The sequence below is a fragment of the Fopius arisanus genome, unplaced genomic scaffold, assembly GCF_000806365.1.
Source record: "Fopius arisanus strain USDA-PBARC FA_bdor unplaced genomic scaffold, ASM80636v1 scaffold00125, whole genome shotgun sequence".
Classification (NCBI taxonomy): Eukaryota; Metazoa; Arthropoda; class Insecta; order Hymenoptera; family Braconidae; genus Fopius; species Fopius arisanus.
Window position 1 is genome coordinate 119,411 of NW_011887864.1, and position 17,401 is coordinate 136,811.

The following is a 17,401-nucleotide window of genomic DNA, read 5'->3' on the forward strand; positions in this document are numbered from 1 at the left end:
AATGCAATCAATCAAGTGAGACTATATACCGCTAAAAAATTGTGTTCTAAACTGGCCCGTTTTACAGCGGATAAACTTTTTACAGAGACTGTCGCGCGACAACAACCTTAATTGTTGGAATTTTCCGACGACACATCATTTAATTTATTTGGCAAGGCGACAGTTGTTTTCTTTATATTTTGAGTGTCTATAATCATTATTTGATTTGTATCGAGCCAATAGTCACTGTATGTCAGATTTTTTCTGGCACTCTTCGAGGGACTGCTGGAGAGTTCGGAAGTTAAGGAACATAAGACATCTGAGATTTCACCAACAAGAAATTATGGAAATTACGTTATAAATGTTGTAACTGAATTCGCAGGAATTGATGGGAAATCAATTTTTTTCTTCTGTGAGATTTCCCTTTCCAGCTTGATTCTTGGTTAAACTATTGATTTGTTGAATTGATGGATAACTCATGTAAGAGTCATTGTATTTATAATAGATGTATTAAAGAGAAACTACATGAAGCATGTGAGCCGTTATTTGTACTGAATTCTTTAAGACCCTTTTCTTCCTTTCGTATTCGTATCTGTTCCTCTTCTGTTTAACGAATATACTGAGTTTAGTTTTAATATCGTCTTTAAAATTGATATCTAATGGATTTAACTTGAAGGACTCATTTTTTGATTTGTATTAATTCTGATAATTTTTGAAACTTTTGATACTAACGTAATCTCCCAAATGCATCCACGATCAACATTTAAAAACCCAAAGAGATAGACCTGGAAAAGAATAATTTTCATAATTACTCATCCAAGATATGTATGTTTATTAGGGGTTTATGGAATGTTCCATATATCACGCATTGCTACCTTATAAACGTGACACTGCTCAACAATTTCGAAACTCGTCCAGTCTACACCATCGATGGAACGGAACCGGATATGGCATTTGCCATAACTAATCGCTATCGAGATATCTTCATGTACGTCAACAACCGCCTCGAATTCGGTCATCTAATCAATCCAGAGACTTACGACCTGAGACGTACGAATCCAGACATATATGAGATTTCCAGTAATAAATTGGATTGGCAAAAGAGATATATCCATGATAATTATAATGATAACTTCAACGTTGATCATAAACCTATTCAGGTATAGTAAAGCAGACTAACCCAATGAAACATGAAACATAACAAATCATTCTGAACATTATTTCAGCCGTGCCCAGATGTTTTTTGGTTTCCTATTGTCAATCTCCGATTCTGTCGAGAATTCATTGAAATTATGGAAACCTATGGACAATGGTCGGATGGATCCAATCAAGTAAGCAATTAATGAATTATATAAATGTGCCGTGCCACTGTAGTGAGTAATTATATTTCTGTACTTTGTCGAATGATTTCTTATCTGAGAATTGGTATTACATATTTACTCAAACTAAAAATTTGGAAAACAGTACGGATAAAAAAATCAGCTGAGTTGTTGAACTAAATTTTTTTAATTCATGTGTCGAGTCCGACCAACCGTTCGACTCGCACATCAACTTCACCTGCACTGATAGAACAGTCACATTCTATCAACTGAACGTAGTCGCTTGAGCATTCTTTTCCCGTTCGTTGATCGCCATTGGACACTCAGTTATAAATACAACAAACAGTACTTCGTACAACTGTTAGCTCAGTAAAGCCTCTTTAATTATGAGCACAAATATAGCGACAATTTTCACCCAAGTGTTATAATACCTAAGTTAAAAATAAGGGTCGAGCAGACCAGCGTGCATGAGGTCGTATTATTATTGCTATCTTTGTTTGACTCATCAGTCGAACAATTCTAAACTTATTAGTTTATCATGCCTATCACGTGCTGAAACCTTCAATAGTGGAGAAACAAAATAATACCATGCTACGGGGTTCCAGGTAGCTTAATGAAGAGCACGCTTGATTACGAATTCGAAGCACCTCAGGTCGAATCCCAATAGGAGATATTTTTTAAATGCTCATTTCCAATGCAGTTCAATTCCCAGATACGCGGTCATAATCTACGCCAAATAATTTATGGAAAAGAATAATGACATTTTTTTCTCATGTATTGTGAATTAATGGATAGTAACATTCACCAATCAGGCAAATCAACCGTGATGTAGCGTAGAAAATCAAGAGGGGGTCAATCACTGGAAAAATTGTATAGCTAGTGACTTGGCTCATGGTTTGAGCGATTTTACATAACAGGGAATAATGTTGGGGTAGGTACTGGAAAAATTAGGGTACCCACTCTCTACCTCGTGTAACTCGGGGTTGTTTGGTCTCTCAATCTTCTGTCATTTTCCGCAGTTTGGTCTTCTTACTTCTTTTCTGAATCCTTTCCATGATCCTTTAGCAGCCTCCATTTCTTCCCTCAATCCTGGGTCCTTTTTCTTCTTTTAACTCCCCTTTTCTCTCAACTACAAATTATTAGTTCCCATCTGGCAAACCGAAATACGAGTGATGGCAGTTACTAATCCTCACTTCTTCCTTTTCCTTCTTCATTTTTCCTCCTTCAGGTTGTATCAGGTAACCAGGAGGGCTTCCTTCGAGATTGATGGGAGGTTCGTTGTGAGAAACCACGGGATCCGTGAGTGTTGCTAGAATTCTTTGGGGGGAAGTTTTGTGAGAGGAGCCCCATTCGTCGCTACGAAGTCTACGAGCTGAAGAGCTCTTCAGTGAATAAAGGAGCAGGGGATATCTAGGAGAATGGCTTGCCCAGCGGCCACCACTTAAGCTAATATTATTATTATTTTTAATGCATATTTCGGGTGAAAGAGGGAGGGCGGCTTAGAATTCTACCTCATCACAGCTCTAAGCCTAGTTGAAATCATATGGACTGACCTGAAATAAAGGTATAATTTTCTCGCTAAAAAACGGTATCCAACGCTGAGCTCCAGTTCTAATTCCCGCCGAGCTTTATTGCCGACCTTAATCAGCCATGTTGATTAATGTGAATCCTTCCTTGGCTAGAAAAAAAAAACCGCATTTATTTTTCACCTGCTATTACATTGGGAACATTATTTTAAATGAAAGTGAAAGAGTAGTTGCTTTTTTTGCATTATATTTTTCCGTACTGTTTCTCACGATTTCTCATCAGAGAATTAATACTATATACTTCCCAAATTCGAAAATTCGACAATCACGGCAGAAAAATAATATCCGAACTGTTGGGCTGAATTTTTTCGCTCGGGTGGTTGGCCAATTTTCGTCTTCGGCACGAAGGCCAACTGTACACGAGTAAAAAAACCGCGGTCCCTATAGTCCGGAAATATACTATTACTAAAAACTATCAAGTTTTGAATCTTTTTGTGTTGTCAAACGTATTAATTTCAATACATTAATCGTCTATAATTGTGAGTATTATTTCATGCTCATAAAATAATTCCGATATGTACCATTTGAGGAGAAGTTTAATGGAAACAATTCATAGGATTTCAGATTGCAAGGGGGATATGAAAATGTGCCCACCCGCGATATCCATATGAACCAGGTGGACTATGAGCGACAATGGTTGTATTTTCTCAAGGAGTACGTCAGGCCGCTGCAAGAGCTCGTCTTTATCGGCTATTTTCACGATGTAAGCATTTATCTTTATAAATATCAATACGGGATTTTCGTAATTTCAGGATCCCAGACTAGCTGGCGGGTATAAAGCGGTTCCAACACGGGATATACATATGGGACATTCCATGTCAACTCAGCCACCCGGATTTTTTTTTGTCCCCGAAAAATTATTAGCCACCATCATTTTGAAGTACTATATATAGATGACAATACCCTAAAATTTTTGTCCCCTACCATCAATAATTCTCGAGTTAATCCAAATCAAACTTGAAATTTTCAAAAAATCATAACTTCTGAATGGTGTATCGGATTCAAACGAATAAGAAACGAAATTTTTTGTTTTTGAGGGTACTTTTCCAAAAAAAAAATAGTTGAGAGTCCTGGGAATCATCCAAAGTCGATTTTTTGAAGAAAAAATCTGTTTTTATTTTTTTTATTGAAGAAGGCCATTCGATATTCAATCCGAATATTTTTTTTTCAGATTGAGATATATATATGTACCTCAGATTTTTTTTTCAAAATGCGAGACAGCCTGGGTAAGCGGGAATAATTATTTTTTCTGCCAAATTTTGAGTTTTTGCAGTTTGTCCAACCAGGATATATTACTGCGGTCCTATAGGAATGATATTTTTCAACATTAGATGATTTATCATCCCCATGATCTACTAGAACTGATCATTCGTGGATAATTGAAAATATGGTGCATTAGCCAAACGAGCGCGCACGACCTTCGTATGAATAACATCGTCGTGACCAAGCAAACTGGTGACAATGAAACTATTCATTCAGTGTTGATCTACATTATGATAAAGGATATATCTCACGGTCGGCAATCAAATTTAAATTCTCCAATGTATTAATCTACATTCATACCAAAGAGCGAATGAACAAAAGAAGCTCTTCATTCTTCATCGATTCGTCATGATCATTGCCTAATCAACCTTTGAATTAGTAAGTTCATTATTACTTTCAAGATAAAGTGAAAAAATCAGTGCAGGCATCATTTACGTGCAATAAAATCGCATAATTGCGGGGTATCCATTTCAGAGATTAATTTGGATTGTTTTGCCTTTTTCCCCCATCAAGGTGAGGAGTCTTTTTTACTTTAAACCTCGTCATGATTCGACGATATTCGTGAGATTAATTCACTTGTATTTGGTAGAATGCCGCGTACCGATAGATGTTCGAATCCTATGAAAACCACTGCTAAGAAAGAAGACATTGGATTAAATTTACGTACAATTTCACCAGCAATACACGCAAAGTTCCCCTTCCTACCAAGGACTGCGCAAATTTGCAGTCGTTGTGAATACAAGGCTCGAAGCTACATCAGACCCTCATCTTGCCCTACTTCCATACACCAGCAACTAGTACCGACTACCGAGCAACTTTCACGTGCAAAATCCGTTCTTCAGTTATCGATACCTCACAGCGAAGAACACCCTTTATCTGATTTCTGCTCTGATGTCGCGAACAGTTCTTTGCGATCAGGTCGATCGTTTCGCCTTGACGACACAGATAGCTCAATTCAGGACGAATTCCAAGATGACACTTGATTCTGCAGCTCCCCTATGGATGAGGATTCGCAGAGCAACCAAAGCGACGAGGGGCAGTCTCCATTGAAAAGATATCGGTCTGAGAGAGAGTCGGAATTAGATGAAATGTTGGATGGCTTGAAGGCTAAATTCAACGATTTGCAGACATACTCCGAGCGCTTGCAAATTTTGACAGTTGCCCCGCAGTCGTGGAGTGCACGAAAGATCGCTTCCGAATTCGATACATCGAGGTATACGGCCGGAAAAGCAATACTTCTGAGAGAATTGAAAGGGATGCTTGCTTCGCCAACTGCAAAAGCTGATCGTTCACTACCAGGTGAGACTGTAGAGAAAGTCCGCAGTTTCTACATGGAGGACAGTCGGATAATGCCAGGGTTCAAAGACAAACTATCCGTTAAAATCAATGGAGAAAAGAGGGTAGAACAGAAACGTTTGATTCTAGATAATTTGACGGACCTTCATAGAGAGTATAAAACCGCGCATCCAGAGGCTGCAGTTGGTTTCAGTAAGTTTGCCGAGTTGAGACCAAAACAATGCGTACTAGCAGGGATGAGTGGCACTCACACCGTGTGTGGTTGTACGTACCATCAGAACTGTAAATTGATGTTGGATGCAATCAACATTTCAACATTAACTAGAGATTGGAAATGCCCGGTCAAAGACTACAAGGATTGCCTCAATAGATTAATGTGTGCCAATCCAACAGAAGCTTGTCACTTGGATAAATGTGCAGATTGTCCTGGGGTTGAACCACTGTCACTGGAACTAAAGAAAGTCCTGTCCAGTGCTGTAGTTCACATCGTTAAATTTCGCGTGTGGCAGGGTACGGACAAATGCACCTTACAGACACAAGAACTTCCAATGAACGAATTCATCGATTTACTTGCTGAACGATTGAACGCGTTGAAGCCTCACCATTTCATCGCTAAGAAACAGTCAGCTTTTGTGAAAGAGCGAAAGGAAAGTTTGGTTGAAAGAGAAGTGCTGGTGCACTGTGATTTCGCTGAAAATTACCCTTTTGTTGCTCAGGATGCTGCGCAATCTTTCGACTATAATAATTACCAGTGCACAGTTCACCCTGTGGTATATTATTATCGTGAGCAAAATGAAATTCAGCATAAGAGTTTGGTAGTTCTCTCTGATTGTCTTGTTCATGACACGGCTGCTTTTCATTCAATACAGAAGATTCTAGTGCAGCAGGTGAAGAAGAACTGGAATGGCGTGACGAAAATCATCTATGTCACAGACGGGGTTGCTCAACATTATAAAAATCGGTTCCAAATGGCCAATCTCTTGAATCATGAACATGATTTTGGCTTGGCAGCTGAGGCACATTATTTTGCAACTGCCCACAGTAAAGGAGCGTGTGATGGAGTAGGCGCAGTGTTCAAAAGAGAAGCCAGACGTAAAAGCCTCTAAATCACCAATGCTGACCCTATCCTCACACCAGATGCTTTGTTTCAATGGTCAAAGGATCATTTTCAAGGGATGGGAATTTTTTTCTTCGCGAAAGAAGACCACGAAACTGTCAAAGCCGAATTGAAGTCAAGATTTTATTGGGCTAAAAAAATTCCTCGTATCCGAGGGTAACATTGCTTTATTCCGGGATTGGAGAATCGTTTGCGCATCAAACGTTATTCTGTAGCAATGGATGAGGAAGTTTTTCCCAAGGTGAAGCAGCAGAAGCAACGAAAGCAACGTTCTGGACACTAATCGAGGTTCCAAAGAAGCGACAATTTTAATAACGTGTTATCGATGATACCAGAGAATATAACACTTGTTTTTGCCATCAGAAGAATTCTTGCCACTTCAAAACCTATTTAGGGCGTCGTTGATAGTTCGCTTTCGTCCAACAGAAAAAGAAATTGATTATTTATGATTTTGTGGGGGAATAATGACGCACCATGGTTGGAAAATCTGCAAAAACCCAAAATTTGGCAGAAAAAATAATTATTCCCGCTCACCCAGGCTGTCTCGCATTTTGAAAAAAAAATCTGAGGTACATATATATATCTCAATCTGAAAAAAAAAAATCGGATTGAATATCGAATGGCCTTCTTCAACAAAAAAAATAAAAACAGATTTTTTCTTCAAAAAATCGACTTTGGATGATTCCCAGGACTCTCAACTTTTTTTTCGGGAAAGTACCCTCAAAAACAAAAAATTTCGTTTTTTATTCGTTTGAATCCGATGCACCACTCAGAAGTTATGATTTTTTGAAAATTTCAAGTTTGATTTGAATTATCTCGAGAACTATTGATGGTAGGGGAAAAAAATTTTAGGGTATTTTCATCTATATATAGGACTTCAAAATGATGGTGACTAATAATTTTTCGGGGACAAAAAAAAATCAGGGTTGCTGAGTTGACATGGAATGTCCCATATGTGTTCGGTTTTCTACCGAATTTCCTTACTCTCGCACACACACATACACACACTCATGACCCACTCATCTAATTGACTCGCTCGCTCACCTCAGATGACCAGTGGCCTTTTACCTCTGCCACCTGAGGCGCCACTTGATGGACAGGTGTAATTGACCATCGCGATGATCGACACCTCCCACCTTGCGGCTTATCACTCTCTCTCATTTGCATATCAACCGTGAGAGTGATTACGCGCTTTTCTCCGAACTTCTCTTTTATGAGATTAATTGACCAGCTCATTATTAGTACTTCTCGAAAATACCTTTTCAATTCTTTGAATTGTATAGTGTTTTCGCTCAGCTCGCTCTATTGTGACAAAATTGTGTGTTATTAGTGACTTTTTACTAATTAAAATTGACTCTTTCGACCAACGCCACGCGAGTGATTTTTTTGATCCTCTCCACACTCTCTTGTAATCTGAAAATATCTAGTCCGTCTCCTAAAAATATCCCCAAAACCAGATCCCGTTTCGAACAATATGAATCAAGTCGGTTTTGATGGTATGTGGCATGAATTCCTTCGAATTTTTGTGAATCCATTACAACGAATTGGCTTTTATGGACACAGCGATTACGTAAGGTTTTGTAAAGATTGTGAGATATTTGTGTGGGGATACTTTTTAATAGATAAAAACAGCTAAAAGGTTCTCTGAATAAACACTTTAATCACTAGGAGATACTTACAATGTTATTGGTATAAAAAACACTCACTTAAAATATACATATCGATATAAGCAAATTCGAAACCGTCTCTTCGTCTAATGCCTCACTCAGGACTTCGTCACCAAAAATGCTCTACCTCCTCTCGACCTCTCACACATTGACCGTTTTTCCTTCGATCTCCCATTTTTCTCCTCTCGGCTACTACCGCTACCACCAGCCACCCTTGGGCCTCAGTCGCCAGTTTCATCTCGGGTAAAACCCAAAGATTCCTATTCATATTCCTAGACTTAAACTTACGTCCCTTCTTAACCCTTAATAAAATACTCCCATAAACTCGAGTAATAATTATTTGGCCCGACTGCCTCAACTATTCCCCAAAACTACAATATAAAACCGTTGGGGAGTTCCCCAACGCCTAGTCGTCGCGACTCGACGTTTTTCGGAAGACATCCGAATCGGAAGGACATTTCAGAAGTAATCAGAATATTTGTCTGCATGAAAAGAGCCCACTTTGTTCATGTGCAGTTAGCGCCATGGGCCCATACCCAGTAATATCACCAGGATTTAAAGATAAACCACAACTCTTTAAATTGAAAAATCGCGGAGTGATGAAGTTTTTAAATTAAACATTCAAAAAACAGAAAGCACTAAGTCCTTCCTGTTTTTTTTTAAGGCCTGGGTGGACCATCCGTCACATGCAATGTTTTTTTTTGATTCGATCTCATGAGTCTAAAATATAGTCAAATTTGAGATCAAATTTGTGTTACGGGCAGCACTCCGATTGTAATCAAAAGATAATGAAAAAAAAAAGGAAAAGTTATTGACAGGTACTAAATCGCAATCTCGATTGAAAGGAATTATCAAGTTTTGTGACGTGCCATTTTTAGATCGGCTAAAAATGCCCATCACCTTCGCCCTTCCTCCCTATAGCCTTCTAGTTGATACTCTAAAATTAACAAATCGGGACCTAAAGAGGTCGCCGAGCGCCAGCTAATTTTCTTATGTCGAGAAACCAGCAATTCGAAAACTTAAATTTAACAAATACTGGCAAAACGTCACTCTAAACCGGATCTGAACATAATTCAGCCAAGAAGTTAAGGGAGATGTTACGAATATCGGCGCCGCTCCGTATGCTAGCTGGTGGAGAGGAGGATAGATTCTGGAAAAGGGGCTGAATGTCCTAAAAAAAAGTGTTAACACGTCGAAACTTTCTAGCACCCAATTAATTTGTTATCCAAATTCAGGTGAAAGCCATGACTATTATTCCCAGTTAACCTAGGTTAACGGTATTCATTCTAATCGGCCGGAACGGTAGAAAAAGCTAAGGAGAAATCATTCAAATATGGAAGCCCTCAGATAATTAATCAAATGTGAATTTGTACAATAAAAACATATTTAATGAACTACATAGTAATCAAAATAATCGCGAAATTGCATCGAAAAGATCCTCGGAAAGAGGAAGAGAGAGATAGAATCATTGCACAAGAGAGATAGCGCTGCATCCAACATGGCGAGCGTAAAATTAATTTTCCGCTGGTTTTAATTTTGTCGGGCCTAACTGGCTCAATCGATCGGCATCGGATGGAATCCACCACCGAGGGGGATAAATCACGGACATTATCCCGAAATTTGGAGATTCCACCATGTATGGAGACCAAGATATTCCCGTTTTTCCGAAACGGGATCTTTACTGCTCCCTTCCGGAGTTTTCGCTCAGCGATGAACGCAGCGGAAAAATTACTCGAGGCTGCGACGATACGTACATCGCTGAAGGCCAACCGAGATTATGCCTCGCGTTCCATAAAGTTATTCGCTGGTTTTCCCCGGAATTTTCAGGCGTAGTTTTCGTGAAGTGCCACTAATGCCTCAACGGCGACGACCCCATGGGACTAACATCTCTCACACATATGATCAATCATAGTTTTCGGGAAGAACACAACTGAAAACACATCACGAACACCCCACACGGAGAGAAAACGCCGTTCGATCGGACGATCGAACAAGATTATTAACACAAACCACGAATTACGGGCCTCTAGTAACTGGTGTTACTACGGTAAATTGAGAAAAAGAGACAAGAAAATTCCCTCACCTTGGCCCGTAATGCATGTGACTGATAGGATCCTCCGAAGGGGTCTTTTTTGGTTCTGGGAAAAACTCGTCCTAACATTTCGGCGTCCTGACGATAACTGCCAAGAATGACGCAACTCTTGCCTCAGAAGAACGTTAGTCCGGCGGATTAAACACAGAGACGCTGGCGTCACAGCGCGCTAGTTATCCTCCCCTTCAAATTTGGATGAGGCAACAAAAATTTTAAAACTTCTGCTAAAACCTTTAATATCGCGGCTAGTCTTACTCGGTTGGTTCCCCGGGGATCCGTGGACAGTAACTTAATTTCTAACCTACAATTACGCGAGGAGCACAAACGATGCATGACGGCAATTCAGTGGGTGTTGGTCGGGAACACCCCTAGTGACCTCCCAACTCTAAAATATACCCGTAATACCTCACGGATGCTATCACTCGCAGCCAGATTGGAAACCACGAGGGGATTTTGCAGACGGAGTTTTCGCTAACCCACGCCACACGATAATTTGTATTATCCTTCTTCACGGTGCGATTAACAGACCGTCGTGATTTCTCCGTAATTAACCTTTTCCCCTGACCATGTATCGAGTCCTAATATTACCGCAAAATTCATAATCATCTGCTAATTTCCAAATTACCAGAGAAAGACTCCTTGAAATTACCCGCTATTAGCGAAACCTCCAGTCGGTCCGAAACAATGCGAAATTTAAAGCAGCATTTTACTGGTTATTTTTATTTTTGCTTCTGACGTTTTCAAAACTAGTAAGATCGCGGGTTGGGTACACTCGCCCGCTCTCAAAACAAGCTGATGGACATCACAGTTTATTGAACAAAAATACGCACTTTACCAGCGGGTTATTCTGTTACTCAATCTAGTGAAGTGTAATGGCAGATCCCTTTCGATCAGTATCGCAATTTAGCGCCCATTAGGATGTTTTTCTCTTTTTCTTCCGAATAGAGGCATTGCAATCGTTCTATTTTTCGATTGTCTAACTTTGCGTCGGAATGGCGTAGAACGGTCTGAAACGTAAAAATACGAAGTTTGAAGACCATGTCTGTATGTGCAGATGGTCAACTGAGGATCAATTTTTAGAAAAGAAGAAGAGTAAACGGGTAAATTAAATCTGAAAAATCTGAAATATCGTCTGTTCATAGGTCCTAATATAGATTTGATCGATGCTAGATTCTAGCCAGATCGCTCAGTAGTTTTCGAAATATCGGTGATTCTTTCTGAAACGTTTTTTGCAAATATCTCCCAAACTATCCAACTTTATATATTTTTTTTTCCAAATGTTCGGCTCAATGTACTCTATATGAATGAGTCAGAACATGTATAAATGTGTCGAAAAAGTTCTTAAGATATTTCAATTTTCATGTTTTTCGAAGGAAAATGCGTTGTACGCCATCTTTGATTTTTCAAATTCAATCTATCAACTTGAAATTGAGTAGGAATTAAAACCGGTAGAAACTTCTTCTCATGACTGCAATATTCGATATTGCAGATGGGATAGATCGGAAAATTCGTTCAGGAGATATTCAACTTTTTATCTGAAAGGTTTCACAGTTCAGTAATTTGGCGAGGATGTTCTAAGAGTCAACTTTGCTTCTTGTTTTTAAATGATTGAAACGACAAAATTCATTCCAAGAATCTGAAACTGTGAGAGGTTACAGGTATTCCATTAGGAAGCGAACCATCAATGAAATTCATGATAAAATAAAATTTAAAAAAATAACCTGTGAAGTAAGAATCATGTTTTCTACCGCAGGGCCCGGCAACCTGGGCTCATGGGGCTCACGCGGGTCCCGAGTTTCGTTAGTGAGAGCTGGGGGAGGGGCCTCATCCACTTAAAGAAACTACCTGTTTTGATTCGATTTTTCTCTTTCCTTGAGCCCTGTTTCGACCAATACCTGCAGAGGGCGACTGTGCGATCGAGCAGCAATTTTCAACTTTTCATAAATTTGAATTATCAATATCACATTTTCACTGCAAATAGATAGCAACATTAGTTGAAAATTTTTTGTTTTTACTGTTTAGGCAATATTTGCTGCAATGCAATAAATAAAATACAATATTTGTCGACTGAAACTATTAGGATTAGAGGATTATCCCGACCCTTGTAATAGGCTGGCTCCCGACTACCTGGAGGTTGCCGGGACCTGTTCTACCGTTTGGAACGGCCAACTGCTCATTATCTTTTTATAACCATTCTAGTCATGTCTGCAACTCAAATTTGATCCCAAATTTTGATATATTCTAGGCTAACTAAATAAAATTGAAACAAAAAATAACGTTTGATAGTCCATACGGTCCTGAAGTCACAATAACGTATTTCTAGTTGAGATAATAACTCAACACATCTCATCGATGCAGGAAGAATTCTGGTTAAATCTCGGACAATAAAAAACCAACGATAACTTTTAGCTCCCAGAGAAAAATGCAAGTATTTCCGATACTAGGATCGACAGAGTGGGCCTTTTTCATGCGGACGGCCATATATGATGACAGGATCGGAGGAAAGGGGTGCGGGAATTAATTGGACAATCGGATTTATTTATTTAGTTCATATCTCTTTCTGAATTGGTGAAGTGAAACTCACTACGTTAATTCACATGCCGGTGCACAATCAACTTGAATCCTTTGTGGTTGCCTCAATGTTTATGACTGTATGCTGGATATATCAGTCTCCCTGGGTCTTACGTTAGCTAAAAAATCATTGTTTAATCATCAATCAGTTAAATGTGTGGTTTAGGTCGATGAAAAACAATAATCATTAATCATAAGTTTTCATTTCTCTGAAAAAAAAATCCATTCGGATCCTCTCTATCTCTGGAAATAGGAGGAGAGAAGAAAGATAGAAGCAGCGGGGTAGAGAACGTATCGGTTCGTATCGGAACGTATCAAATCGGGCTGAGGTGAACTCTGTTATCTCTGAAATTTCTTAAACCCCCTTTGCTGTTGGTCTGGATACGACTAATGAGTGATATTATATTCAATAACTTGAATTGCTTCGGAAGGGTAGCGGCGGATAAATCACTCGTCGTGTTTAGTCAGTGATAGTAGGTGGTTGAATCGAAATGAGCCGTCGCGAATCGACAAAACATAATTTTCAATAATTACACAATTGTACCCAATTTCAGACAGATCATATTGGGTATCTATAGCAGACATGGACAAAGTGTGCTCAATGGGCTCATCTAGCTCCCGACCCCAATTAGGTCAATGACTATAAGAGAATGGGTCCTATTGTATTGTGCAAGTAATTCGAGGGGCACGACCACGATGCTTGAACAATTACGTATCGTTATGTCAGTTAACGCGTAAAAATTTTAATTTTTGAATGAAGCATATGAATATGTTTCTTGCTGTATTTTGCATTGATAAAAAATATCAATCAATCATTTTTTTCTATATCGACTTCCGCATAAAATTGCTGTTTGAAGAGGAATGTGGGGATTGGGAGGTCGGGCATCGGAAAATGAGAAGTCTGCGTCGTGAATATAGTTAATGTCGTTGAAGGCGGAATTGTAAAACACTTCGCGTTTAATAGTCACTTGTCGAAAATATACAGATCTTTACAGGTTTTTGTTGATTGTAAAAATGGTTGATTGACAAGGTTCTGACGCAGTAAACAATAAATATAGTGGTTGAATTGGTGACTTGATAAGTAAGTCGTTGAATTGTTGAGTGTCGGTGTGTGTCGCGTTGATGTACAAAAGGGCGACAATGAATCCGCGCGTTTCGCTAGATTTAGTAAACATAGGCGTGATCGATAATTAAATGCTATAATCGTTGACAAACCCAATAATGAACATAACTGGTTGATATTATTATGTTGAGTTGAAAGCGTTGATTTGAGCGTTGGTTGAGTTACGATAAGATAGTCAAGGCAAATTAAGTCTAATATATGTGTTGTTTAGATCAAAACGCTTTTTATATAGAAATATGTGTTTTGGTCGTGCGATTAACGGGCAAGTAATTTTCAGTGATTTAAGTTTGTGCATTCCGAGAAAAAATTAAAAACTACGAAAAACTGTTCGATAGGAGAAAAAAATTAATGAACAATGGAATAAATTTCATTTCTCAATTTCAAGTAACGGTAGAAAACATTAAAAAATCTGAGTCATGATATTTTCATAACATCATAATTTAATTCAAAAAATTATTATGAAATAGGAAGGGTAACTTCTAATGCAATCCATGAAAATTTTTTTTTCCCCCCATAATTTTTATTCTTGAATATGGAACAAAGTTTATCTAAAACATTTGCATCCATCCTTTATATTTTAGAAGGTAGACGCGATTTTCCGATTCCACCCCTCAATATATCTCTGCGCTGAGAACCTCTACTCCGAGAGCCCACTATATCTATATATATCGCAAGATCCTACTATCCTAAATCCTATATATCCTATCCTATCTGATAAAAAAAAGCAGAGCACTCTTATGGCGCCCACCACAAGTGTCATGGCACAATGCTCATGGGGCACTGTGCATTTATTCAGGATGAATCCACACGAGCAGTGGTCGCAATACGTTTCCATGAGAATTGACATGGAGAATTGCACCGACGGCGCCGCCGCGGCGGCGCTAGTCCCATTAGAAAAGATTCACCCGCGAAAACTGTCATGGCGTAGTCCCATTGATCACGTGGTCATGGTTTATGCCCATCGCCATGTTGAATATGGCGGCACACATTATCCGGTGAGTTTTGGGCAATGCATGGCGGACTCACACAAGCGACTAAATTCATACGGAGTATATTTTCATTTTTTGAGTTTATTTTATTTTCCATTAAACCTTTTCATTAATCTCAAAAAATTTCCTTACGCAGATAGAATAGATATACCTATTTTTAAATGATTGGAATTTAATTTTTTTTCATTAAAACTTTTCATTAATCTCGAAAAATTTCCGTACGCAGATAGAATAGATATACATGTTTTCAAATGATTGGAATTCAATTTTATGTCAAGAACAATGTAATTAAAGATCTTTTTCTTTCCTTAGCTAAGGTCAATTGCAATATTCGAATATTTCTGTTTTATTTTATTCAATAAAGACAAACAAAGATAAAAACGGATATGATTTAATGAGTAACCAATAAATAATGAATAACCTAATTTATTTTTGTTTTTTTTTTTTTAATTATTTTCATAGAAAACCACAGAGGGATCCTATATAATAAAAAGAACGGTCCACTCATCGAACATGGCGGATCTCATGGGGATAATCGATTATTTTTCATTCGATTCTATAATCGAATGGGACCCCTGATCTGACATGTGATGAGAATGTCATCAAGAATGTCATGAGAATGCAAGCGGCCGCGGCGGCGCTAGTATCTATATATATCGCAAGACCGCACTATATCTATGGATATGGCATAAGTTGCCAGCTGCTGTGACGTCACATTTTCGCTATATAAAGCGTTTTGGATCTAAAGAACACATATGCTAAACCTAATTTGCCTGAATTAAAGACGGTGGAAAACGAACTTATTCAGATGATAGTCGGAATGTAACTGAAATTGGGGGGGGGGGGGGGGGTTCAAGACCATTGTCTTGACCGTTGCCCCCTAACTCGACAACCCGGAAACGTCCGAAAATTAGCGAGGCTAATTCGTCGATTGTTGAAGCGCAACTTTAAACAACTGCGCTGAATGAATCACTCGAAATTGAATATTTTGACAGCAGCTGAATTAAAGAACACTGGTGAAAAGATTTTTCAATTTTTGTTAATATTGTTAGAACATTTCCTAAGCAGTACTTAAAAAATTTTAAAGATTTTTGACCTCGAGAAAGCATAAGGAAAAAACAAGAATTATTAGTTCTATCATTTCATGTCTTGTTGACTGTTTTTCATTATGTCGATTCCATGATTAAACATTTGAAAATTCATCGATTTTCAGTTAACCCCGAATATCAACAATTGCTGCAAAAAAAACATAGAGATAATTAGCTACAGAGAGTGACCGAGCAAAGGTAATTGAAAAATGTTCGCAGAGTAGAAAATGTGTGATCTAGCCAAGAGTGGGCAAAACTTATAAAATAAAGCTCACATTCATAATTTATTTATTGAATCATAAAGAACTGACATCTCATATTTTTTTCAATTGTTAATAAAATAATTATTCACTATGAAGGTAACAAAGAAATGATCAATTTCTGGCACCATGATGGTTGAACAATTACCCCCGATACAACTAAGGATTTTTCATGGTGAATTGGTGACAATTTGTTCGAATTTTTAGGCGGTAAAGTTTTTTATATTTGAAAAGAAAGCGCGCGGGGGTCTCTCTGTTTAACTGCATCCCACTTTGTGCACGCTGCTACTAGCACCCTAACTATGCCGGGCTTCTCGACATTGGTGTATTGTATTTCTAATAGTGCGTCTGCTAGGGCTTTATGGTCCCGGCTCCTGAAGGTCCGACTTTGTTCATGCCTGATCTATAGTATCTGTTATTAGATTCTATACAACTTGCAACATCGCTGTCCTTAAATTAGCTTTATTTGGTATTGTAAGAAGGACATAACTAATTGAAAAACAGGCTTCAGTTGTACTATATATATGAGGGACCCCATGCTAACTCAGTCATTAGGATTTTTTGTCTCCATAAGACTTGTCGATAGGCCCGAGAGGCCCTTCCGGACAGTCCGCAGTTATCCTCATGTTATCGGGTATTTCTTCTCGGGTGATGTTAGAACTTGCCTGCAATCCTGCCGGAATCCTTGAAGATCTGGAACTTTAAAAGACTGGTTTGAAGGTGGATATGTTCCCAGTCACCTTACGACCATCCACGCTCTCGATTACCAGTTACCATATTCCTCGCAAGCTAGCGTTCCTGACTACTGAAGATGATAGCGTATGACGAGTTAAATAGTTATTTCTTTTTCTCTCCTTTCTTTCATCCCTGAATTGATCGGAGCAATAACATTAAAAATTTGGATAAATGTCTATTACTCCCCCCCACCCCCCGGAACTTGATGCTGGACACGGGGACACGATGCCATTCTGCCCTCGCATGAGATGATGCTTGAATATAATTTTCATGTTACACGGTCTGTGATCCTATACGTTGAATTTCTTGGGGGGGG

At 38.7% G+C, this 17,401-nt stretch overlaps 1 protein-coding gene across 1 annotated transcript in view; it reads left to right on the forward strand.

Moving 5' to 3' along the window:
* Window positions 1-17,401, forward strand: part of LOC105271821 (procollagen-lysine,2-oxoglutarate 5-dioxygenase 3-like) — a 91,123-nt gene that overhangs the window by 71,698 nt on the left and 2,024 nt on the right. Inside the window, exons 3-5 of the mRNA XM_011313589.1 lie at window positions 818-1,139; window positions 1,206-1,310; window positions 3,441-3,587. Of these exons, the coding sequence (XP_011311891.1) occupies window positions 818-1,139; window positions 1,206-1,310; window positions 3,441-3,587 (574 nt within the window). The remainder of the gene's footprint in view (window positions 1-817; window positions 1,140-1,205; window positions 1,311-3,440; window positions 3,588-17,401) is intronic.